General features: G+C 44.0%; 1 protein-coding gene across 1 annotated transcript in view; it reads left to right on the top strand.

Annotated features, from left to right (window-relative positions):
* Positions 1-27145, top strand: part of LOC138214297 (poliovirus receptor-like) — a 167121-nt gene that overhangs the window by 129382 nt on the left and 10594 nt on the right. Inside the window, 3 exon segments of the mRNA XM_069175784.1 lie at positions 5640-5933; positions 8492-8609; positions 9246-9394. Coding sequence (XP_069031885.1) covers positions 5640-5933; positions 8492-8609; positions 9246-9394 — 561 coding nt within the window.

The following is a 27145-nucleotide window of genomic DNA, read 5'->3' on the forward strand; positions in this document are numbered from 1 at the left end:
AGGCACTTCCACATCGGCCTCATTTTTCAGAACCACTGAATTTACTGTTTGTAAAAACTGAATTCACTGTTTTTACAAACAGTAAATGATTAAGACGTGTGTATATGTGTATTTTGAAATAGTGTTCTGTCACTTTAAGAGATGTTCGAGGCTCTTTAAGGGAATGACGCTCCCTGCGCTCCTCCCAGTTCAACCTGGGAGAGTGAGAGTGGACATCATTTTACTATAATATTAATGCATATGTATGTATGGTAGTTTGGACAAGGACTTGTGCAGCTGTAGTTTTATATCCTCGTCATGCGTGTTCTACAAACAATGACATGAAGCTACGTTGTGAGCTAACTTAACTAACAACCAAACTATGTAGTAACGGCAGTGTTTTTATATTTCTAGTACGATGCATTTGTAAGGATACACGCTCCGCAGCAGTCCAGTAACTATGATCTGTCCTTCACCAAAATAAACTGGGATTCTTGGTCTGTGGTGATTTAAATAAACACAACGCGAGACCCCGCTCGGATGTGGACATTATGAAGGTTAAGTTGCTGCCAGACTGCTCCGGGTTTATCGCTGTGTTTGTGTGACAGAATGTGGGACATACGTAAGTGATAATGTGGGTCAGCCCCCGGGCTTCACTAATTTGCTTTCTGGGTGCTTGGTTGGTTTCAGCACAAACTCTGTCACTGTGACAGATGTCAGCCGTCTTATGTGAATGCCACCTTAATTCAGCAACAGCCGGCTTCACGCTCACTTACAAATCTTTGCGCCTGGCAGATTTTCCCAACTTGTTTACGATTCAAACTGGCAACCATCCACTCAGAAGGGCTTGTTCTGTGAGTCCTGCCAAGGTGAACAGAAAGACGGTCAGAGAGGAGCTCCAGGTCCTGGTTGAAGGGTGCTGATAGTCAGTAAAGGGACAGTTACACAACAAATGTTTCTCTGAAGGAAGACCAAATGGTTTTTAGAGTGCAAATCATCTGTTTTTCTCAGCGTTTGTTTGGAATTTGGAAAAGTTTCTCACAGTAATACTTCTGTTATGAAAAGCCGCAATCTTCGGCCAAGCACTCATCAAAATGCAATTTAAACACTTAAAACGAAAGCGTGTGGCGATTCTGACTTCTGATAAATGTGTTCACCTCTGAATGTTTTTAAGTGCCGGGTTTTAGAAACCAAACGCACCTCATGCAGTGAACCGTGTTTGGAAACGTCACTATAGTGCTTTTCTTTTTTTTTTCTTCCTTTTTCTCCTTGTCAGACATTCAGCCTGTTGATATTACCGCAGGGTTTGGGGAAATGTGTGTGTGTGTGTGTGTGTGTGTGTGTGTGTGTGTTGGAGGTTGTGTGTGTATTCATCTGCGTTAGTGTGGCTTCCCGCTTCCTTTCTAATTACTCTGTACTTAGAATGCCTCAGTCAGACCAATCTGAGGAGCAGCAACAGGCTCGATTGGATGCAATGTCACGAAACACATCAGGGACGGATGCTCCTGACTTGTTTAAGCTCCGAGATCAATCCCAGCCCCTCTCTGCCACCCTGCTTTACTCCCGTCTCCTTTCTGCAGGACAAGTCTCTCTCTCTCCCTCCGTGAGTGTCTATTTTGACTCCTCTGTTTGTGTCTCCTCTTTTTCTTTTTTCTTTTTCACATCTCCCTCTCTTTTGTGTCGCTTTGTCTCTCCTCTATTGTTCATGCTGATCATTTCATCCCTCTCTCCCAGGTTAGATTTCAAAACGACGATGTGGAAGATTTTGCTGACCAACTTTGAAGCCAATTAAAATATCAGAGCTGAAACAAAATTCTTAATCCGTGATAAAGTAAAATTATTAATTACTTTCAAGACTTTCAGAATATTGTGAAATCCGCCATTTTATTATAAAACAAGTGTCAGTCTGCAACGTTTATCTCTGCTGTGTAATTGATGTTGTTATCAGAGAAGTGAAGCGTGACAGACTGACACTCATCTCAACCTCCAACCAGAATCAGAAATGATTGACATGTTCACACCAGAGAGGGAGGTTCATTAATCTCCCCCAAAAATACAGTTCTAGAAATGAGTGTCAGAGCATCGATAAATTATTATACCTGTATCTGGCATGCTTTAATCCTGACAGGAAGGAGATCTCCAGTCAGTCACAATAATCAGCTGAGCTTGTATCTGTCTATTTTAACTGTCTTGTGTTTAATTGCATCTGTTCTTATGCATTCTATTTTAAAAACATGTTTATTGTATGAAAGGTGCCATACAAATGAAATTATTATTATTATTCTGTCAATTTTAACTCCAATAAGCTGTTTAAGTGCAAGTAAAGAGGAAAACGGGTTCAAATGTTTCCAAGCTAGCAGTGGAACAGTTTGTCCATAGTTCATTCAAAATACATATTTTTCCCATTAAGTCCAGACCATCAGTGACATACACATTTATTATTTTTCAGGTTGTGTGCTGCAGCACTTTTCTTTTAAAATCCGATGATGGATAATGGCTTTAATTTGAGTGCGTTCATGAAAGATATACGGCGCCTTTACACAGCTTAAGGCTCTTTGAGCTTCACAGCTGAATCTGCAAGTTTTCAATAGTAATTGGTCACAAAATGTTTGTTGGGTAGCTGTGTGTTGTTTTAATGTTGGTTGACGCCCAAAAGAGTTCAAACACGGCTCGGGAGTTAAATTGGGTGTTGCAATTTCGATTGAGGTGGTGCTGTCTGCTGTCAGAATAAAGAGTAATGACGTGACCATGCAGCTGAAAGAGATGCGAAGAAAAACTAAAGCTAAACTTGGGCGAAAGCAAAGATTGTTCGTTTGTTTGCCGAAATCCAAAAAGCAGGTGTGCAGAATTCGAAAATGTCAACCGACATGACCTGCTTCATGACTGCAGAGCATGTCAAGACTGCTCTCCAGGGTGGAGCTGTTTCCTTGTCAGTAATCAAGAGAAGACCTCATAACCTCAGAGGAGCCGCTACACGATGCAAAACCTCCTGGCAAGCCTCAAAAACAGAAAGCTGAGGTTTTCAGAGGCACAAGCACACAAAAAGAAACAGGAAGAGTTCAGGGACAATGTGGACTGATGAAAGACACAGCCTCATGACCCAAATTATACGATTCATCTGTCAAACATGGCGCTGATTCAGATCTGGCCCGGGCTCCTGCGGCTGTCAATGACTCGCTATCAGCATTTGTTGATGGTTTCACTGCTGATGGAAACAACAGGATCAATGCAGAGTAATACAGGAGGGCGTGTCTATGTGCTCGGATTCAGACGAATGCATCAGAAACTAATCACATGACGTTTCATTATTTAGAAGGAGATCGGTTCAAAACATGCAGCCAAAGCGAGCAAACAGCTTTTTTTTCTGTGGGAAGAGGTGGAATATTCTTGAATGGATGAGTCAGTCCACCTGATATCAATCTGAAACTGAGCATCCATTACATTTCATTTAGCTTTACCATGACCTGAATGTAGTATCCGTTTACTTACAAGGACTAAATCTTCCAGACAACCCTTTTTATATTCAGGTTAGACCTCTCGGATTAAAGGTGAAACTTGGCAAAAGCATAACTGTCCAAATACTTCTGGTCCGCCCTGTAGATTCCAGTCTCATAACTGTATGAAAACCACCAGTGGAACCCTTTACACTTCGACAAATAAAACCAGTGTAATAGAAAATAATAAACTCCGATAGCTGGATCCGTTTTCATCAGTGCGGGTATCTGTTTCCCTGAAGGTCAACGCCGTCCAAACTGTTTGCTGTTTGTTGCAGAAAGTTCACGAAAGCTGAACTTCATGTGAAACATAAGTGATTTCCTCGTGAGCAAATACATGGTATGATTTCACTATTGTGTTACCAGGCCTAAAAAGTCTGACCTTTAATGGATTTGTTAAAGTGTGGCCAATTTAATGAATCAAAGCACTACAAGGAACTTTAAAAAAAAAAAAAAAACATGTCCAGCTGTGGCAGAATTTGACTTCCAGTTTTAAGATTAGATTTAAAACGTTGGTTTCTGTCCTTCAGAATAAATGAACAAGGACTTCTTTCTCCGCCCTTCTAATGGAAAGAAATTCACCAACGAACACAAAGACAAACCAATTTGTCCACTGACAGTCTCCTTGATAAACCAGCAGGCTGTGCAGTGGTGAAAAAAAAAAGAAGAAGTGTTTTCAATAATTGCCTTACTTCTACTTAATAACTAAAATCTTTCAATCCCAAAATGCCCATTACTGTCTACAGCCACAGAAAACGGACTGAAAGGTATTTAGGGGGGGAAATTCACTGAGTCACAACCTGCAGTACGGGATGATGCATGGTTAAGAGGAGTGGGTACAACACAAATAAGAAAGTAAATTGCAACACTTGACATCGCAGAACAATGGAGTTCAGTGACATTTACAGATTGATTGATAGCGTAATAGATGTCGGGTTTTATCCTTTAAGAAAACATTTCCATGGAACACCAACACTTAATAGAAGCTCAGTTTGATTTAACAGAGGTTGTGTTACAGGAGAAGGAAAGCAATCTTAGTATGTCTCACTGTATTATGTAATACTGTTGTAACTGATGGGATGTTTGAGGTTTCACTTCAGTTGAGAGATTACCTGCAAAAAATATACTCGTACGGTGATGAAAGGTGAATGTTGAAGAAGTTGATCTTTCTAAAGATGGAAGGTTTTTACGAGTGCGAGGAAGAAAGGCGTCGAGGCTGATGTTAACAACTTAAACTTAAAATTCATAATGTGTGGCGTACTCTGCAGAAAGATGGTTATGGCACTTCAAGTGATGATTCAAATTCATAAAAAAAAAAAAAAATCTAAATTTATCAATTCCTTATGAAGCCTCGAGTTCGGATTTTGGTCGTCGCCATCTTTGCTAGTTCGGAGCGGATTGCAGCAGGAAGTGACCATATTTGGGCAAGCTGGGGAGGGAGGGAGCGGTGGATCTGACTGGATCTGATTGGAAACCCGACGATACTACGTCACGTACACCGATAGCAGATACCTGACTGCACCACAGACCTGTCAATCAAACATACCCCAAGTTATAGCTTCTTTTCTAATTAATGACGGGATTATTTTCAGATGGACCTCCAGAAAACTAATAAGAAGGAGCGACTTTAGCTAAAGAAAAAACGAAAAAACCTTTTCAATTTTGTTGACATAGAATTTCCTGAGAAGTTGAATGGGAGTCTATGGAGGCTTTTTGGAGCCGTTTTCGAATACATTCTGTTGAACAGGGCTGTCATTCACTAGAAGTAAAAAAAAATGATTTACATAATGCTTCATAACACCTTACTTTAGATGAGTGTATGATGTGTCTGTACTTTCCCTTTCTGTCTCTCTGATGTTCACTGGCCTGAGGTCACACCAGAGGGCCTCCGCCTCCTCTCAGAATTTCATTACATCCACAGTAGGATGCCACACTGTATATGCACAACAAACTGATTGAACTTCTTCCTCCTCCTCTGCTTTTTCGCTGCCCTCCTCCTCCTCCTCTCTTCCCCCTCTTCCTCATGTTTGATGTCTCTTTCTTTCCCCACTTTTTATTTTTCCCTCCCTCCCAATCTTTTTTCTCTGTTCTCCTATTCAACCCTTACGTCCTGTTTGGATCTTTTTAACTCCAACTCCTTCCCCGTCTGCTCCCCTCCCATCGCAGCCAAGCCCAAGAACTCGGCCAAAGTTGTGACCGTCCAGGCCGGCACCAAGTCGGTGGTGGTGGCCCGGTGCGAGGCGGCGGACGGCAAACCGGCAGCGACCATAAAGTGGTTGGCGACGGTCGGAGGGAATCACTCGACCAGCAACATAAACGGGCCAGATGGCACGGTGACGGTACGCAGCGAGTACCGGCTGGTGCCCACGCCGGCGGACGACGGCAGGGAGGTGACCTGCATGGTCGAGCAGCGGACGCAGGAGAGGCCGTGGGTTAACCAAGTCAAGCTCTCTGTGGAGTGTAAGGAACACACACACACACACACACACACACACACACTGCATTAGATATGTTCATTTTCACAATGATAAATGATGGGTAGCCGCAGCCGTGGGGGTAGTTTGTTCATGATCATGAGACCAAATCAGGAAGTTCCACTTCAGACGGTCCGTCAAAATGCGTTTCCCTTTTTGTAAACATACTGTGACGAATGTATTCAGCCAGGATTCTATTATTTGATGTATTATTAGTACAGATAAAGTTAATTTCACACTTTAAGAACATGACTGATGCTTTGCACCAAATGGCTTACCTCCCTTAGTACGCTAACAAATAGTGCTCTTGTGTTTCAAATCGCACACTGACCGGAAATAACCTCAACATGTGAACGCATCACCCGCCAAAATATCTGCAGCTGTAATTATTTTACCCAGAAATCGACGTGTTTTTGTTCCCTCAATGAACACACTGATTTCTCTCTCCAGCAGCAGCAGTGAAAAATAAACACTTTTGTTTGGTGTTCAGGAACAACTGCAGCTTCCTCAGACATCTTAATTAGATCATTCTCTACGTCGGTGGCTCCGCCCACTTCCTCCACGGAGCCAAGATGGCGACCATTTCGGGAGAAACGTGTCCAGAGTCGCATACTTTTTTTTTTGGACCTTTTCGAGTGCATCATCCTTTCTGTACTTGACAGTTTGAACGCACTTATGCATTTGAAATAGTGAATGTTAGTTCATAAGTACGCCATCAAGAACACAACATGCGTCTCACAATTGATCGAATGTTCATCTTTTTTGTTCTTTTAGGACTTTTTGGGCCCTTAGGAGTAAAGAAATCTACAAACACACATGTTTACACACAAGTGTGAACACACACACACACACACACACACACACACACACACACACACACACACACACACGTTGCCTTCATTTAATCCATTAAATTCCATTCTAATTTGCATGGGCTTAAAATACTACACAGGTTCAGCGTGGCTTTAAAGAGATTTAGGGATGCTGACAGCATCGTCTCAGCCGCGTGACCTTGCTGCCGTTTACCGCAAAGATGGAACAGATTGTCTTTGTTCTTCTTCTTTTTTACAATCTCCAATTTTCGGATGCATACGCACACACACACACACACACACACACACACACATTTAGATGACACACACAATCCAACTGTCAAGCTGTTGGAAGAAGTGACGAGAAAAAACTTATAGCTACATCAACACAAGACTCACGGCCCATCAAGCTGTCAAATTATCTTCGCAGACGTACGCAAACTGTACGAGATGTATGTAAGCAGATTTTGTATTTATACGTTTGTGGTTCTGGGTGTATATACACATAATTGTGAGGAAAGGCGTTCCTGAACTTGAGTCAAATTTAAACCAGCTCTTCATCCAAGTGAGATTCGGGATAAACGTCGTCACGCTCGAAACGTGTGCTCACAGAGGTGTAATCAGCCCAACGCACACACTCTCTCACACACACTGTGCCGGGACTGCTCGCTGTGTGTGTGTTAGTTTGGCGATGGTGTGAGGGATCATGTCTCCTGTCTGCTGTGTAACTCAGATCAGCTTTTATAGGTCAGCGCTCTCCGGGAGGAGGACGCACACACCGACCGTCCTGTCCCGCTTCCTCTTTCTCTCACACCGTCGTCCGCTCGCTTCATCTCTCCGTCTTTTACACGGAAAACATGACGGGGAAGAAAGACACTTTCTGCTTTATTTAACTTTCCCCACACACCACTTTGGTTTGTCTTAATTTTAAGACTCTCACAGCGGTGACATTGATTTATTTTCTCTCCCTGCTGGGATTAGAAAACCTTGATTTTTTGGGGGGGAAACCTCTTTAAGGTTGCAAAGTTTTCTATGTCACATTTTTCCAAGATGCAGCCGGTTCTACACACATCACCACACGCACAGCGGCTACCAGACACCTTTTGTCTTGTATTGAGGTTTTGTTTTTGTTTCAAGTTGTATGAAGCAACATGAATCAAACATCTCAAAATGGCAGGATGGCAGCCTGTTGGCCTGGTAGTGTGTTAGCATGCTCACTGACAGACTTGTGAAGTGCTGAGACACTTTCACTTTCCAGCAGGCTACTGAGGAAGTAAAATCCCAATTCATTTTCTACAGATAATAATGTTAAGACATGTGGGTGGACTTGAAATACACATCGCAGCAGGTCAAATGAAGATAACGATGTGAAAGATCATCATAAAAGGGGTGCAAAAAAAAAAACAAGGAGCAAAGTCGCATGATTTCAGCGAGATTTTCGCAAGAAGTTCAGAAGCAGCTTCGATTGATTCACTTTTGGATTCATGTCCAATTTATGTGTCTTTTCTATGGATGCCTTTTTGAATTGGCTGCATCTCCGACTGCCACCATTAACCATCTTTTCAATTGCAGTAACAGTTTTATTTGGAGACGAAGTTTAAGAAGTAACGTAAACCTACTCTATCTTAACATCCTCCAGGGTCACTAACTACTGTGAATGAGAGGTGGCTCTGGCCATAAAAATACGTTGAATAAAATACATAATGAACGTTATCCGCCCTCTGTGTTTCAGACCCCCCTTCTGTGTCCATAGAGGGCTACGACAACAACTGGTACGTCGGCCGCTCTGATGTCGTGCTGTTCTGCCTGGCCAACGCCAAACCTGCGCCCACCACCGTCACCTGGACCGCGTAAGAATCACACTCGGTCCATCTGTGCAGTCGCTCCGTTTCCCTCCAACTCCTCCGGAAAGACTTTCTAATAATAGTTAGAAACGTGCCGAACATCCTCCTTCTTCTTCGCTTTAATGATCGTTTCTTTGTGGATTTTTTTTTTTTTTTTTTTTTTAAAGTACAAACGCTCCTAACGTCTCGTCGTGATGGACAGATGGCTCGTGTGTTATATGTGTGGTTTTACTGATGAATAATGAGCAGGGAGACGGGACGGCTGTTCACATGTCTGGGATTTTTCTCACATTATTGCTGTCACAGTGACAAACTGTCTGTTTCTTATTTTTATCTTTCAATCTCTTTCCCATTTTTATGTTTCTTCTTTTTTCATTTTCTCCTCCTCCTCTCTCAACAACTTGTCTTTTTGATTTCCTTTCACTTCATCTTATTTGGTCCAATTTCTTAAAAAAATCTTCTCACTCGCTATTTCTTGCATGTCTCTCCCTTCTTCTTTTTTTGGTTATCTCTTATTTTCCGTGTGACATTTTTTCTCATCTATCACTTCCTGGGTCATTCCTCACTTCTCTTTTCACCAAAACTCCTCACCGCCTTGCATTTATTTCTTTCCGTCCCGCCTCTTTCTCCCTTCCTCTCAAGGGCCTCCGGTCCGTTGCCGGACACGGTCGTGGTGGACGGCAACAAGCTGATGGTGAGGAAGGTGGACGACGCCGTCAACACCACGTTCATCTGTGAGGTCAAGAACAAGCACGGCGCCAGCCGGTACCAGATCACCACCAGCGTCATCGGTGAGTCGATCGGAAAACACGCACGACACACACTCGTCCTCTGTACTGTACATGTGTGGAAGTGTGTATCGATGAATGCAGCGGAGAACCGTGGACATTCACCTATAAATATGATGGACACACACACACACACACACACACACACACACACACACACACACACGCACACACACACTCACACGCACACACACACACACACACACGCACGCACACACACAGGCTACACAGCACAGCCACATTGCATCAACAGGAAAACAGCCAACAGCATGCGATCACTGCCTACACACACACACACACACACACACACACACACACACACACACACACACACATACACACACACACACACACACACACACACACACACACACACACACACACACACACACACACACACACACACAGTGTCATAAAAAAAAAGTCCCCTTGTGGGATTAATAAAGTAACTATCTATCTATCTATCTATCTATCTATCTATCTATCTATCTATCTATCTATCTATCTATCTATCTATCTATACTGTGACACGTTGAGGTGACACCACACATCCCGTGCAGGTGTACGTGCACATGTACAGTCTGTCAAGTGGGCCTCGATACGTGCGCACGCAAGCAGACAAGTTGCACACACACACACACACACACACACACACACCTGCACACATGCATGCACACAAGCATAAATCTCTCTCTTCCACGCACACATGCTGGGATCAGGGCTGATCTGAGAGCTGCAGGGACGCTGGTCTCTCTCGAATCTTCACATTTTATTTTTTTTATTTTTCATGTTTTCCTCCTCGCCGGCCGGCACGGCGGAGAGCTCTGATTGACCTTTTTCCCCCCACAGCAGGGCCAAATTTTAGAACAAGGGCCTGACTCGAGATGATTGAAACCACTCTCTGGAAACCGAGGTTTATACGACCACACCGGGAAACTCTCAGTTCTACCCGGACGTAAATTAAATGTCAATTGCGGCGTGTGCGTGTGCGTGCGTGCGTGCGTGCGTGCGTGCGTGCGTGCGAGCGTGTGTGTGTGTGTGTGTGTGTGTGTGTGTGTGTGTGTGTGTGTGTGTGTGAGTCCGCGAGCGTCGGCCCTCGTTACAGCAGTTTTTTTGGCCCTGCAGTGGACACAATGACGTTGGGATTGTTGGAGGATTTCCAAATTCTTCCAAAGGGGTTGAAGTTGGTGTGAGCCAGTTTGCCCAGGTTTCCTTTCCTTATTATTTCTGTTTTTTCTGGGTGTTTTTCCCCTTTCCTTTCTCTGCTAACACTAATTTTTTGTTACTAACTCCTACTACAAATGAGCGCTTTCTCCTCCTTCTTCCACTTTTCTTTCCTCTTGTGCTTTTGAACTTCCCCGCTCTGTGCGGTAAGAGTTCGATGATTGTGTCTGCATGCAGTCTGGATCTTTCTGCTGGGTCTTTGACTCTCGATGTTTCCCAGTTCGGTGATTCGGCTGCTTGTTGCCACGGTGTTCGGTCAGGGAAGTTTCCTTCTTTTCCTCTCTGCCCTCTGATGCTTTCGCACATTGATCCGACACACACACACACACTTCACACACAATGCCTCAAAGCACGTCAGCGGGCAGGCCTTGAAACATGTTGGTGTCTTTTTTTTCTTTCCCATCGGTGTGTGTTTCCATAGTGGTGCACTTCACACGGCCTGCTTGACTGGTCAAACTGCTTTCATCCCTTGTTTTACGATTTTTTTTTTTTTTTGGTAGATGAATTAGTTGGAAATAATCACCATGTTGAGATGTATGAACAAAACAAACAAAACAAAACAAAAATGTATATTCTATTGCCAAAAGACTGCGAGAAAAGCTAGATTTAGTCAAATCCGTGGGAAATTGGAGCTGGAGATTTGAATTGTCTCCTCTGAGAACAAAGATGCTTTGTAGCCGGGCGGTGTGTTGGGAGTGTGGGAGGTTCAGAAGTGGCTAAGCTGCTACTGTTCTTGCTGGAAGCGCCGCGTTGTGACTGATTCAAAGTATCAGGGAGGGTACGCTTTCCCCCCTTCTAGCGCACACACACACACACACACACACACACACACACACACACACACACACACACACACACAGCACTTAACACACTGAAATCCTTTGCAAATACATGTCAAATATCCACACAGTCCACACACATATACTTTGAACTCTCACACTCTTGTTTTAAAAAAGATCTTAGTAAGCATGTGAGATGAAACGCAGACTTTTTGATTCATCCTCCTCTGTATTAAACGTGTCCTTGGTGTCTCAGGGTTTGCTTGTGTTCTCCAGCAGTAAAACAACTCCATGGGTGTAAAGTAACACTGACTTATTCTCTCAATTTAACATGTTTACTTGAAGAAGGCGAGTCCCAGAAGTGAGAATGAAGCAGACGCATTTGGCTGTATGTTTTGTTCAATGCTCAATGTGTTGCGCATCAAAGTGAGGTGCTAAGGTCACAGTTATAACCTCAGTTCTACAGAGATTCAGCGATACTGCAGTAAATAAGGCTTTTCATTTTGTTGGATTTTGCTCTTTTACACTGAACCAAACAAATGCTGCCCCCAGTATGTGATTTGTGGATGCGTGCACAACAGCCTCAACCACCCATTTGGTACCATTTTGCTAGTTCGGATCGGCTTGGAGCAGGAAGTGACCATATTTGGACGAGCGAGCGGTGGATCTGACTGATCTGATTGGAAACCCGGCGATACTACGTCCCGCCCACCGATAGCTGTAACCTGACTGCACCACAGGCCTGTCAATCAAACAGACACTTCTCCCAAAAACACGGCTTACTTTTGAACTCGTGACAAGATTATTTTTAGATGGACCGCCAGAAAACAAATACGATGGAGCGACTTTAGCTAACAACCCCGAGATAACCCGTGGAGACATTTTATTGACTGAAAATTTTGAGAGAAGTTGAATGGGAGTCTATGGAGCTTTTTGGAGCCGACCTCTGGTGGCACTCGGTGGTATTGCAGTTTAATGCACTTCCGCATCGGCCTCATTTTTCAGACCCGGAAGTTCCGTCCACTTTTACATACAGTCTGTGACCTTGACAACCTCCACTGCCGGGTTAACAGCAGAACAACAATATCCTTCCTCCCGTCTTCGTCCCTTTCCCACAGAGCGGCGAGGTGGAATAACAGCGCAACATTCACACTTTAAATGGGCTCTATAAAATGTGCTGTTGGCAGCGATGGGGGTCAATGCTGCGACATGTATTTGAACACAAAAGTCTCCTCAACCAACCTGCCAAAACTGCCATTGTTGCCATCCTCATTTTGTGTGTCTATGCTTGTATAAATGCAAATTGTACTGTTTAATTTGATTCTGCAAAATATCAGCTCGACTAAATCGGGCTGGGCAGGTACGCCATTATTAAAATTCCAGGTCCAATTCAACTCGGTGTCAATCTTTTCCGTCTGTCAGACAGTAGTCAATATGAGCAGGGGATGAAATGAAATATTGTCCTGGACTTTTAAATTAAACAAGCTTATCAAAATCCAATAAATGTATTTAAAATGATTTCTTGGTCCATCGTTAGACGTCATTACCAAACAAATGTTTATTTTATCATCTAATTTATGGAATATTTTTATTTTTATTTTATACTGCAGCAGCAACAGAGTCAGCATTAAGCTGGTTGTCAATACTTGAGAAGTTAAGCCTGCTTTTGAACACCATTCAGGGACAAATGCTGCAACTGAGCGAGCGGGCATTCGTCTATTTTATGGTTATACCCGTCCCCATAAAATAGACATAAACATTTCAAAAACATCAGCCATGACACTTTCCATTAACATGATGTCCTAGTCCTGTCAAGACCGTGTGACAACATTAATACGTATTATTGCAAACACAAAATAAATACACTCCTAATTATAACGAAAGCAGGTGAATCATGAGCTCTAATGGGAGAATTCCTCAGAAGGAATCAGGCCACAAACTCGCTCCTCCGGGCCAGTCATCACATTCACAGCCCAGTGACTATTTCCATTTCTTTTTCTCTCGCATTGGCCCATTTCTAAAAGAAGCCTACCGGGAAAATTCCCAACGCTCCAGATGGCCGGTCTGCCACTGCTGGTGAATCACAACAGGGACGGATCGTTTGATTCACCTTTGTGAAAATGATCAGTGTACATGGCTGAAAGACTCATTCACCAACATGCAGGCTACTAATTAAGGCGCCCACCAGCAGTTTTAACCGCTGAACCCAACAGACCGAGCTAATCGTGGTACGAGTAAAACACGACACTGTCTGTCTGCTCGAGAAGTTTTCGAAGTGCTTTACAAGAAATTAACATTTGAAGCAGACCACGCCGAATTCCCTTTGGTTTGCTCGCATTAATCTGTGCGACTGAAGCATCTTCTTACCTACGGATTGTTTTTCCACCAGTCGAGTTGGTTTCCACAAATCATAAATGTGGCTTTCTTCTTTTTTGATCTCACCGGCTCGCTGTGGCCTTTCCTCCCCACAATATTTACAAATCAAGAGATATACTTCCACTAAGAAAAAAAAAAGGTGATCCTTGGTTCATTTCGTATAACTGGATCACAGTTGAAAACACCCAATACTGAGCTGCAGCGACATTTTGAAACGCTGCTTCCTCTGAAGTCACCTTCAGCACCCGCGCATGGATCGAGCCAATTAGTTCAGCCCAAGACACGGGGTTTGGTTGAGAAAGAAGATCATTACAATTGACCCTTCTACCGAGCGGGTTGACGGTATCATAGGTCAGCGCGGTAATGTGCTGCTGTGGAGGCTGGAGGCGAAGTGAATAAAATCATGCTTTGGTGTGCCACGGTGCATCTAAACTAAGGTTGGAGCATGAATTTCAAATCTTCAAATAGTCGTTATAATCTCCAAAATCGATTAGTACATGCGACTGTCGTTCTTCCTTATTTCCACTTGTTTTTACCGGCTCCTGGTCCCGTCACAAGGTGGCGGTAATACGCATAAAAGCGACCCGCTAGCCGCCATGAAATAACATAAGCAGAAGAAAAACACGATGTTTTCAGGGGTCCGGAGCTTTGCAGGTAAAGCTATTAAGAAAGAAATCAAACATCAAAAAGTTCCGAGCAAATTTCGAATAGTAGTTTTGCTTGAAATGCACATCCTAATCTAAACTGAGCTACACGGAAGATTAGTCTCCTGTCACTGAGATTGTGAAGATTGCAGCTGACATAGAAGTGCAAGAACACTTTTTTCGAGAGGTTTCACTGTGTTCAGTGAATCCGACAGATAGCATGTTTTTGTGGTCAGAGTAATCCATCATTAGTTCGCAAATCTTCTGCTTCACCATTACAAGTCCGATCGTAGTGATGGAGCAAGTTCCAGTCTCTCAGCGGGAGACGTAAACTGTCAGGCCCCGTCTCTCAGTAATGTGGCAGTTAATATCCCGGCAGTTTGTGTACACAGGCCTAACACACCCCGCTAATTTCCCTGCTGAGAGCTGTTAACGGCTTCTCTCTGTTCTGTTAAACACGAGATGAAAGCGTTGTGTTTTTCTGTCTTCTTCTGCCGCCGCCGAGCAGCCGTCACGATTCCCCCCTCGGTCTCCGCGGGGCCCATGACTTAGAGGAGGGTGGGGAGGAAAGAGAAAAGTGATGGGGGGTGGGGTGGGGTGAAAGAGAGGTGAGGCAAGAGGACGAGGGTGAGCACTCCGAGAGACTTAATGAACGCTAAACACTAAACCACTCGCGGCCCGTCTCTCTCATCTGCGCTGAGCTCTCAGGAGTAAATACGACTGTACTACAGCTGGGTTTTGCTGACAGGAGGGAAATGTGTCCAGCGACCCCTCTACCACTCACACACATGTGCACACACAACCCCACCCTTAACCCCATCCGTCAACATGGACATGATGCCAGCTATGCGTGGCTTGCTCGGTTGCTAAGGCGCCAGCTGGATCTGCCCAGTGGACCGTGCACACGCACACGCACACACACACACACACACACACACACACACACACACACACACACACACACACACACACACACACACACACACAGAGGAGAGAGAGAGAGGAGAGAGAGAGAGAGAGAGAGAGAGAGATGTTGGCAGAAAAAAAAAAATGATTGGAGTGGAGGATGGGAGGGGATTCGAGAGGTGGGGTGGGCAGCAGAATAAAGACAGATTGCAGAAGGGGCTGAAAACTGAGATAAAGGCCAGTTTTTCAGAGTGTGAAAAAAAGAAAAAAAAAGCAGGAAGGTACAAACGGAGGAGGAGAGTGACAGAAAAGTCCTCCAGAAAAATAACTCCGATCACTTCTGATCCAGTTTGAAAGAGGGCGCTGGCAGGAGGCAGTGACCCCCTCTGTCCTCTGCCCTTCTGCCTATCACCCACACCCCAACCAACACCCCACCCCCACCTCTCCTCCCCTCATCCCCCCACCCAAATACAAAAGTCCTTTCATGGGGAGTCCAGCTGGCACTGAGCTGGGGGCTGTTGTTGCCGTTCACACACACACATATTCACACCCCTTATACACACACAACACACACACACACACACACACACACACACACACACACACACACACACACACACACACAGTCACATCTGAGTGGACCAGCGGAGGAGCATTTCCTGGATCGCCTGCAGCAAAGCCAGATAGCTGTCCCCTGGAAAAGGCACATCCTCTGCTCTGCACGCGTACGCACGGCGTTTCACACATGCACACACATTGAACCATGCAACTCTGCAACTCTGTGCATGAAATAATGTAGAGGATCTAGCCATGGGGGGAAACGCTGGCACCGACTCGCCATGACATAAAGCCCGGGCTAACCTCTGCGCAGCCTTAATGAAACACACTGACAGTATGCAGATGCACACGGGGCGAGGGGGAGCAGTGGAAGACTTGTAACGGCATCGCACTGTATATTTTAAAACGCTGAGCATTTTTCGATTTCATGTTTCCCACAGTCAAAGTTGATATCTTCCAGTGTCATATAATGTATGAGCAGTGCAAACCCGAAGGATCGTCAGTTCAGAGAACATCGAAGATAACCAGAAAATATCACATTTCTGCCGATAGATTAGTTGATTATCAACAATGATCTGTTGATTGATTAATTGGTTAATTGAATATTCTTGCAGTGTGAAGCTACCGCTGCAGGGAGGTGTCCTCAAATGGACAAGATTTCACAGTAAAAGCAGAAAGTGAACAAACAAAAATACTAAATGTAATACAGGAGCACTTTGACAGTTATACAGATGTTATTCAATTTCCTTATAAATCTAAATTCTCTCTCTCACACACACACACACACACACACACACACACACACACACACACACACGTAAATTAGAGACGTAAACCATAAATTACCTATCGTGTCAGGGCTTCCTGTATTTCTGATGCGTTGCCACAGTAACAGACAGGAACTTACCACCTGTTTTGACTTCCAGTCAGATCTCATCTAATCTGTCTGTCTGCTTCCACACAGAGAGTTGTGACCTTAAGTGGCTGGTTCAATACAGCTGAAAGAAGCAGTGCTGTTTGTGTTGTTATGAACAGAAATGGCATTTCAGTGACGTCTTGTTTTCATAATTCTGGTTGGGGGTAACAGACTATCAACATATTTTATGAACAATCTTCATTTTTAACTTATTACGAGGAGTATAGTAGAAGTAATAATCATGCCTTTATTTATATAGCTCTTCTGAAGTTAAAGAGTGTCTTGCATAAGATAAAAAAAAATAACACAGTTAATAGATAAATTATAATAAAATGAGAATGAGGAGAGACAATGTCAGAATACATAAAAACTTTAGTCTGTCAAAGTGTCTCCTCTGGTTATTTCACAGCTGAATGGAAAAGTATACAACCAGGAATCAGTATTGTTGTGTGAACAAAATGAGCCATAATGCTTTTCATAATTTTGTCACACTGCTATAGTTGTGATGATAAAAGGGGTTGAGGGCCTGATGGGTGAAAAGTTTTAGGAAAAAAATATCACATTTTCAATTATCAAACAAAAAAAGGTGGTTTTTAATTGAATAATAAAAGAACATAGAAATGAAATTCAGGTTGTTGTTTTTTTTAAAGCCTTTTGTGATATTTGATAACAGCAAATTTAATTTCTACGGTGTGAAAATCCTTCTTTTTTTTTTCTTTTCTTTATTTCATTGGGGCCTTTTTTATAATTAATGATTTCCTATCTGTTGTGTTATTCTGAAAACTCGGCTCAATCCAAATCTTGTTAGAAACACTGGGAATGGAGTTTCCAGTGAACTCCATCTCTCAACAACAAAAAAGAATCAGGAGGTATGGGGTCTGTATCTGTGCATTAAAAATATATATTTCTGTCTGACGATCAGAAACAAAGCCGGGGAAAATCTGATGGAAACTTCCAGGAATCACGGAGAGCTCCGCCGGTGCCCCCTCGGTGTGACTGCCGGGGCCGCGGCCACGCAGGGGTAACGTCTGTCAGGGAGATAAGAGCTGAGGAGAGGGCCTCCAGGCTGGGTTTATCACACACACAGACCTGGAGGGAATACACAAACATACACACACACTCATACACACATAGGAGGTGATAGTCTGAGAGATTTGTGCTGAGGCAGTATCACCGGGCGCCCGGTAGCGGTAACTTTAGTCTATTTCTCTATCTGTCTCGCAGCAGGACGACCTTCCAGTCAACAGATTACCACCGGCGGTGTGTGCGGCTCCGAAAGAAAGAGAGAAAGCTGTGAGCATTTTCCAGCGGCGCGTGTTTGTTCTTCGGGATCGGAGGTCATTCGGCGACCGACCCCGGGGCAGTCAAAGAAAACGCTCGCAGCGGCGTTCGCATTAATCGAGTAGCGGCGTACGATAATCATCCCCTCTCCGGCGTTTTTTTTTTTTATTGTTATTTTTGGTGCGATCGATGATGAGACTCTTCTGTAGAGCGGAGCGGAGCCCCGGCAGTCACAGGCCCCTGGTCTGGTTGCATTATGGGTAAAATATCAAACGTGTTTTGTCGTGTCAACAACTTCTTCAGGCGGCTTGTCAGGCGTTGCACTCGCAGCATATTTTGAATGTTTCGACACAATATGATGTTACAAAGATCGCTAGAAGAGAGTACAATTGTGATGTGTAATTCTGCAGCATTATAAACACTGTGAAAAGATGGTTTACAGACTTTCCCCTCGTTTCTAATTAAAAATAACTCAACAAAGTTGGATATCAAGACAAGTAAAGTGGAATTTACTTGAATTAAGTCGAAGTATCTTCCTGAGAAACTCAAAACTAACTAGATTTTAATTCTAACTATAAGATTATTATACTTGGTGAGATTTACAGTTTTTACAGTGTATTCAGCAGAAGTATCATCAGTAGAAGTCAGTTTATCTGAATCAAACACACACTTCTTTCTTTTTACGCATTTAATAATCCGAACAGGTTCGAGAGATATCTGAAATATAAGACGCCAACGCAACCAGTTTTTCTTCTCTAACAGGAACCTGAATAGACTTTCAAGCAGTATAAACGGAGTGCACTTTGTATTTTTAACACAGCAATTGCAAAGGTATACAGAGACAGATGAGATAAAAGTGTGACAGAACTGGTAAATTATACCACTTAAGTAAGCAATTATCTGTTCTTGTTACCAAGGAACATGTAATGGGGAAACTGAACACCCCAGATGTAAGGCTGCTGCTTCTCAGCAGGCTGTTTTACACTGATTGGACTGTCTGACGCGCTCGCAATTAAAAAGCAATTTTTATCCTCATTCTGGTGCCGTTAACTCTTTTAATGCAAACTTATGTACGTTTTTATTTAAATGAAATTAAACACTGCCGAACGACTCAGAAAAGTGGGAGAAGCGAGATCCAGTTAGAGCTTCAGGACTCACTACAGTGAACGTCAAGTTTTTAACTTGTAACACGTCCTCGGGGTGTTTTTATATTAAGACGTGTCATAAATAAGCAGTCAGTGTCGTGCCTGAGACTTTCGGTTTTGGATGTGTAAGGACAGTGAACACGGTTTCAGACAGACAGGGTTTCATACATCACATACCTGAGGAACCAATCCCGTCAACGCGTGGGCGGAGCTTCACATGAACGAGCCTCAGGGGATTGGCGGGTGGCAAAAGAGGAGGAGACTATTTACATATTTATAGATCCACACATACTGAATGACGGAAAAGGTGCAGAGTTACATCCAAGCCACTTTAAGGAATTATTGGATTATTATTTTTTCTTGGGGAAAAAAGGCAAAATATGTAATTTGGATTCTAAGAGATGAGGTGACAGGAGAAGGCTTTAAAACAGGAAGTGAGGCGGTCACTGCATCAGAATCAAGAATTCTCTGTTGCCATGGGAGAATCACAAATTGTGTTGATGTCGACAGTAAACTGGCAGTGTGGTAGTGTGTGTTTGGCGTTTCTTTAGCATCACGTACGCTACATTGTTCAGTACATACCTTGTATAACTGCAGGACACGAGCTGGGGAGGAGCAGCAGAGGGAAGGGAGGAGGCAAAAAGCTGAAGGTTTAGTCCCGACATCAGCCTTGTGGTCTGTCAAAGACGCTGAATCTCCAGCGTGTCTGTTGTCAGCGCTTAAAAGAACTAATATTTCTAATTATTCTTGTGGGATTCACTGCTGACTTTGCATGTTTGACTGTTTCAGAGAACGTACGGTTTGTAACACTGGCAGTTCAGCCAGTTTAGTACTAGAGCAGCAAAAGAGTTTAAAAGCTGCATGTAAATATGAAAGAAATATATTCCCAGGAAAAGTACTTAAGGGTTGATCTGTGATCCAACGAATGTCGTCATTTGAAGCAAAACTATAATTAACGGAAAGAAAATTGAAATCGAGTGAATTGGGGAAATTCCCTGCTCTGTGTGGTAGGTACAGAAATGACACTTAATTAGGATTAGGCCTATAATTATCTTAAAATACTGAATACTTCCATAAAGCATAATAGCTGTGAATTTGGAAAAGTGGCTGTGTGGTGCAGGAGCAAATTAGCAGAATTAACAGAGGGGATTAGGCCTTTGATTAACTGAAAATGAACAAAAATCAGGGTTCAGGAGGTGAAAATAGAGGCACGAGGAGGTTACGGGCTCCACAGTATTAAGTGAGTTTATTTCTACCAAGTTTCACTGCGAGATTATTTTCTGGGAAGTGAGCCAAAAATTAGTATTTGCATTTGCAGCTGGCAACGGTCTCCTTTTCTTTTTGTCCTTCAAGACAATCGCTCTTTCAGTACCAAAGAAGGAAACTGAGATACGGCAAGTCCTCAAGAACACAAGGTTTCTTTCACAGGCAGTCACTGAAGCAACACCTCGGCTCTTGAAGAATTTACAGGTGGCGCCTGTGGTGCTTCATTCAGCACTTGAGAAGGCAGGAGACAAGAAGATGAAACCCACCTCCAGCTGAGATTAAGGAGAGAGTCAGATTAAAAACAAATTTCATTTTAGGAAGGCAGGAACAAGCGGCGACCGGCAGTGACGTCACCCGTTGGTTTGTGAACGGTCGTTATGAAGCCTTGAGTTCAGATTTTGGCCGGTGCCATCTTTGCCAGTTCGGAGTGGTCTGCAGCAGGAAGTGACCATATTTGGACGAGCTGGGGGAGGAGCCAGCGGTGGATCTGACTCGATATGATTGGAAACCTGACGATACTACGTCCCGCCCACCGTTAGCCGTTAACTGACTGCGCCACAGGCCCGTCAATCAAACAGACACGCCCCCAACAACACAGCTTTTTGAAGCTTATTTTCTAAATAATGACGAGATTATTTTCAGATAGACGGCCGGAAAACTAATAAGAAGGAGCGACTTTAGCTAACAACACGGCGATTTTAATGACTGCGAATTTTCTTAGAGTAGCTGAATGGGAGTCTATGGAGTCAGAGGCTTTTTGAAGAGGCAACCTCTAGTGGCCCTCAGTGATATTGCAGCTTAAGGCACTTCATCATCAGCGTAATTTTTCAAACCCAGAAGCCACGTCCACTTTTATATAGTCTATGGATATCTATTAGAATACATATATTTTGCTGTAAATTATATCCAAAAATTGCAATTTTTGGTATTTCTTCTGTTTTAATTTGTTCTTTTCGGTGATATTAAAGTGACATTTCATGGCCCTGCTGACCAGCTTCAACAGTCATACTGAGATGTTGATCAGAGCTTTTATGGGTATTACATTATTTCCTTCCTAGCCCTGCAGTGGAGGCTCTGATATTTTACACTTCAGGATTGTCATTTTAAAGGACCTTCTTTCTTTCACCCCGCTGCCCAAACTGATCTGCGGTTTATTTGACATCGCACCAACCGAACCATGTCTCTACTCTGATATTTATCCGTGTTATTAAAGCAGGATACATTATTGATATGCAGCCAGCAGAGTCAGAATGGAAGCTGAGGGGTTTGTGCATTGCATGGTATATCGTCTAAATATTTTAAAGAGAGGGTACTTGGTTCTCGACGTTCCTTGCCTACATGTTTTACGTTCGGGGGGGCCCGTGCGGGTTGTTGCAGTCCAAGACTTCGAGACTTTCACTTCTTACTAGTCCGGTGAAGGAAAAAAAAAGAGGCAGAGTGAGCTCATTGGGTAGAGCCGAGCCAAGCCAAGGCACTGCTGGTTTCAATCAGGGCGAGGCAGCGTGTGGGTGACCCTCGAATGCACAAACGAGCACACGCTTGCATTTACTCTCATGATGTAGTCTCTCCCCCCCCCCCCCCCCCCCCCCCACTCATTCCCCTGGGGTTCTTTCCATCTCTTTGCTGCTCGCTTTTCAGTAGTTGTGGTTTTTTGAGTCCGAACTTCTTCAGCTGTCTGGCTCCAGGCGGAATTACATGTAACAGCTCACTACATGCAAATAGAACGATTGTGTACTTGTACACATTACAGACATCACATGTAGTCTGTGCGCTGTGTGCGCATACATCTGTGGTTTTATTATGATGTGGTACGAATGCACAAATAGCGATCCTGCAATTTACATTCACAAACGCACATTGTTCTGGAGTCTCGTGTTTGATTCTGATTTATTTTGTTCAATGCGCATTTGGCATTGGAGCCATGCACACTGGCTCATTGTTCAATGGACTCGCAGGGTCAGATGTTAGCTGTGCTACCTGCAGTTGTAACTCGGTGAGGGAGCGGCTCATGATTACCTCTGTGCTTCAGCTGCTGCTTTCCATCTCAATGTTAAAGACCCTGGGCCACAAATCGGCCGCTTTCTTACTTTCTTTCTATTTTTTTCTGTAATGCAGTTCACACAGGGACACACAGACACACACAAATACATGCAATCGCTCTCGCAAATACTTACAAAAGGCAGATACAGCGCATGCACACAGACACAAACCGTCTCGAAACAAACACGCCTGCACACACACTCCCGCAGCATCCCATTTGACTTGAGGGCTTACTCACATTTCTCTCCGTATTGCACCTGTTGGATGTTTTCCCTCCTGGTGTGACACATAAAAAAAAAAATTTAAAAAAAAATCTCAATAAACCGCCCATCTCGTCCCCGATTGTTTTGGGTGTGTTCGTATTGTGTGTAATAACGGGGGGAGGGGGGGCTTGACTGGACACCCTCTAATCCCGCAGACCAGCACGGCGTCTTTCAATTAGCCGGCCGGGGTCAAACTGTTTCCGCAATCTGCAGCTAATCCACTACAAATTGATCAATGCAAAAGAGCAGCGGAGAGGGAGGGAGGGTGAGGGAGGAGAGAGACGGAGGGGTGGAAGGTTAGTTGTTGGAGGGAGGCGGAGAGGAAGACAGGAAGGAGGAAGGTGAGAGCGATGAGGGAGAAGAGGATCGAGTGTGGCGCAGACATTTTGCTGCCCACATCTCCTGTTCGTCCAGAAATGGAATTCACTGTCGGTGACATTAACAGCACTGGTTGCTTTTTGTTGAAACAGAAGTTAGCAAGTGGGATTCAAAAACTCTGTCCTCATTTTTCTGCATAGCTTACTACTTCTCTAACTACGCCCAGCGATGGAGGAGTGGCTGGAAATGGCAGCCGGAGTGGAAATGAGCTGACATTCAGAAATAACAACCGTGAAACGGCAAAATCTCTGTGATCAGATTTTTTTTTTTTTTTATTTTATTTTTTTTACGTCCTGCAAGCAGAGCTAGCCTGGGGCGAACCAGAACCCAATTTCACTGTGTGACTATATGGGTCCGGTCACCCTCCATAGGGAATATTTTGCAGTTTCATCATACTGGGCGTCGACCTCTGGATAATTTGAACAAATCAGCATGCTCCGAAACCAGCTGACACTCTGCCACCGCTGCAACTACCTACGGTGCAGAATATGTTTAAAGTTGTTTTTAAATGAACGCCCGCAGCTTGACGAGGTGCTGAGCGTTTATTCTGCACTGAGCGCTAAACGTTCTGCGTTTTTTTTTTTTTTTTTTTGCCCGGTCAGCAAGAGTTGAAAATTGTCAACGCTGCGCTCGTCACTGTCACCAGCCGTCCAATCACAGTGAAGGAAGGGCGGGACAAACGCGGCTAACCACCGGCGACGCTCGGCGATTGGTCCGCCCTTCGGAGCGGCCGCGCAAACGCTGACAGGAGCCGAGTTCCCAGACTGTTATCAGGCGCAGCCAGGCTAATACCACAGCTTCCTGTTTTATGGGAACTGCCTCTCGCTGTTAATGAGGTAGAATAACCCCCCCACCCCCTACCCCTCACCTCCACCCCTTTATCAGCTCATTACATGCATCACATCAGCTAACATGACCGTAGCAGTGACACAGAATTAGAAGAAGCGTTATCAAGAACGCCGCCATGCTCGGTAGAATAGAACGTGATATGTTTACAGGACACGTTACTGTGTCGCGCTTCCTGTGGAGACTCAATGTTACACTTGATTTGTTGCCGGCATAAGGGACACTTTTATTATTCTGTTGTTTTACTTGATTTTTCATTGTATTAATTCATTCTTAAAATACATTTAATGTGCAGTGGGTCCACCAACCCTCCATACAAAATGCGCTGCCTTCTTCACAGGCTGATTACTGAGCTTATGACGACTAATTGAAGAAATTCTTGGTGTGCGGAAACAAAGGAAGTTTCCATATGATTCCATGTGATACAGGCGTCCACGTTGGGTTCGCCATTTTCCCTCTTCTTCTTCTTCTTCCTTCTTCGTCTTCTTCCTTCTTCTTTCTTCTTCTTCTTGTTCTTCTTGTTCTTCTTCTTCTTCTTTCTTCTTTTTCCTTCTTCTTCTTCTTCCTTCTCTTCTTCTTCCTTCTACTTCTTCTTCCTTCTTCTTCTTTCTTCTTCTTCTTCTTCTTCTTCTTCTTCTTCCTCTTCTTCTTCTTCCTCCTTCTACCATCTTCCACTTTAAAAGGATGGAAGTGATCCATCTGAAATGAGCATAATTATTTCCCCTCTTTCTTTCTGCTCTCTTGGGCCCCTTTCTAACACCCCCCCCCCCCCCCTCCACACACACACACACACACACACATACACTCCTACTCTCCTCTACTCCTGTCCTCTCTCTCGCTCTTCCCCCTCTTGTCTTTCACCCTCCTCTCCTCCGCGGTCCAGATTTTGCTTAGAAATGAGTCACCCGACCACTAATCGGCCCATTTAAGAGGGAGGGAGGAGTGTGTGTGTGGTGGTGGTGGTGGAGGGGAAGGTGGGGTTACTTTGAGAGGGAGATGAATTGAGTGAGAGGGATGTAGAGAAAAGGAGGGGGGGGGGGTAGTGGGAGGCTGATGGCTGTTTTTCACTCAGCTGGTTTTGTTGATCGGTATCAACAGCCAAGGTCTGGATCCAATCAGCTCCCTGCGTTCAGTCAAGCAGAATAAGACTAAAATATATTTGACAGTGCACAATGCTGGCGCGCACAAACACACACACACACACACACACACACACACACACACACACACACACGCGCGCGCGCACACATACGCAAGAATACAGCGTCCAACACGGCATATGCAGCATCAGTAACGCAAATTCAACGTATAATGCAGCACAGGCGGTGTTGTAGAGGCGAGAGCACTTACCCGGGGTTTCAGATTATGACACATAAGCGTGCTGGTGCTCACACGTGTGCATGTGCGTGTGTGTGTCCATGCATATTAGCTTCGAATCTGCACTGAATTAATGAAGCCACAGACATGTAGGTGTGAGACATCACACTAATTACACCAGCAGTGCTGTAGCCTCACCATCAATAATGTTCATTAAACTACTGAACCCACTCAAGCTGACAGCTCTGCGTACAAGAGTGTGAGTGTGAGTGTGTGTGTGTGTGTGTGTGTGTGTGTGTGTGTGTGTGTGTGTGTGTGTGAGTGTGTGTGTGTGTGAGTGTGTGTGTGTGTGTGTGTGTGTGTGTGAAAACAACTTACACACCAGCAGTGGGTAAGCAGCGTAGTCGGGTGATGGATCACCACAGATTTGCATTAAATACTTCTTTATGTGGACACGGCTGGCTGACGGGGGCTATTTTTTATCATCTCTGCCAGTTAAAAAGTTTTTAGGAGAGCGCCGAAGATAAAAGATCATCCAACTCACAGCTTGGCATCTTTCACATAATGTGATTGTTCTCCAATCAGTCTCACATCATGGGTGGAGCACGAATCGTGGCCTTCTCTTACTCATCGTCTTTATTTCTCAGTTTCTTTTGGCCATATAAATAAAGACGGTGCCATTAAAAGTCCAACAAAAACCCCAGAAAATAAAGACTCTCCATCTTTTTTCCAAGATCCATGTGGTGCAGTTTGTTAAGAGAACACAGTATGTATGATCCAAGTGTAGGACTTCACCCAGAACTTCACATTCGTAATCCACTGATTTTAATGCCTTATTTAATGCAGTTTCTCGTCTCTGGAAAGCTGAGTGTTAACAAATTGAAGCCTGGACTGATTATGGTAAATGTCAAAGGAACTTTAAATCACTTTTTCTTTACCAGTAATTTGTTCAACCTGGCAACACGTCAGCTTCCCATAACTGTCCAGTAAGCAAGCGAGCTGAGTCCTGTGACACTTATAAGCTGCGGTTCGCCTGTAATCAGGCAGTGAGAAAAAATAAATTAACCGTGTAGAAATATACCGTTAAAAATAGCTCCGAGCTAAGAAAACAAACCGGAGGAGTGATTACGTCGTTACACGGAAATCTAGAATCAAACTGCCTATCTTTATATTAGGGCGTAATCACAGCCCACCCTGCCGGCCCAGTGGGTAGTAAGTGCTCATTTTCGCAAGCGGCAATCTCGGTTTGATTAAATACGACTTACATAATGCACACACCACTTTACTGCAGCCTTTTACCTGTAATAAGAAGTGGAGGCTAATTGTGGAGACGGTTACCGCCGAGTATGAAAGCATTACAAGACATCCAGTGATTCGGAGGCTCTCGACCCCCTTTAAGGTCAAAGCGCGCCTCTGACGGCAGACACGCATTTCCAAAGGCATGCCTAATTATCCGCTGCTCCCGGGTGTCACACAAGCCCATGTAATCATACAGGGGAAAGGAGAAAAAAGTTCAAATGTGCTGCCTGAGGAGACATTTCTATTATATCTCGGGATGATTTGTGTGTGTGGGCTTCAGGGGGTGTTGCCATGGCGCTTTAATCAGATGAAAACTGTGCGGAACCTCTAGTGGCACTCGGTGGTATTGCAAGTTTAAAACACTTCCTTAATTATTTCGGAATTTTAAGGTTTTCCATTTTGCTGCATCTGGTCTTGCTCCAGTTTTAAAGCTTAGAATCTATTTTGTTTTCTTATTGCGGCCCGAGTGCTAGATATAAAAAAAAAAAAAGAAAGAAAAGAAAAGCTCAAGGTCTC

The sequence above is a fragment of the Embiotoca jacksoni genome, unplaced genomic scaffold (genome assembly GCF_022577435.1).
Source record: "Embiotoca jacksoni isolate LCO1_2020_lvr unplaced genomic scaffold, fEmbJac1.0.p SCAF_7, whole genome shotgun sequence".
Taxonomy (NCBI): domain Eukaryota; kingdom Metazoa; phylum Chordata; class Actinopteri; family Embiotocidae; genus Embiotoca; species Embiotoca jacksoni.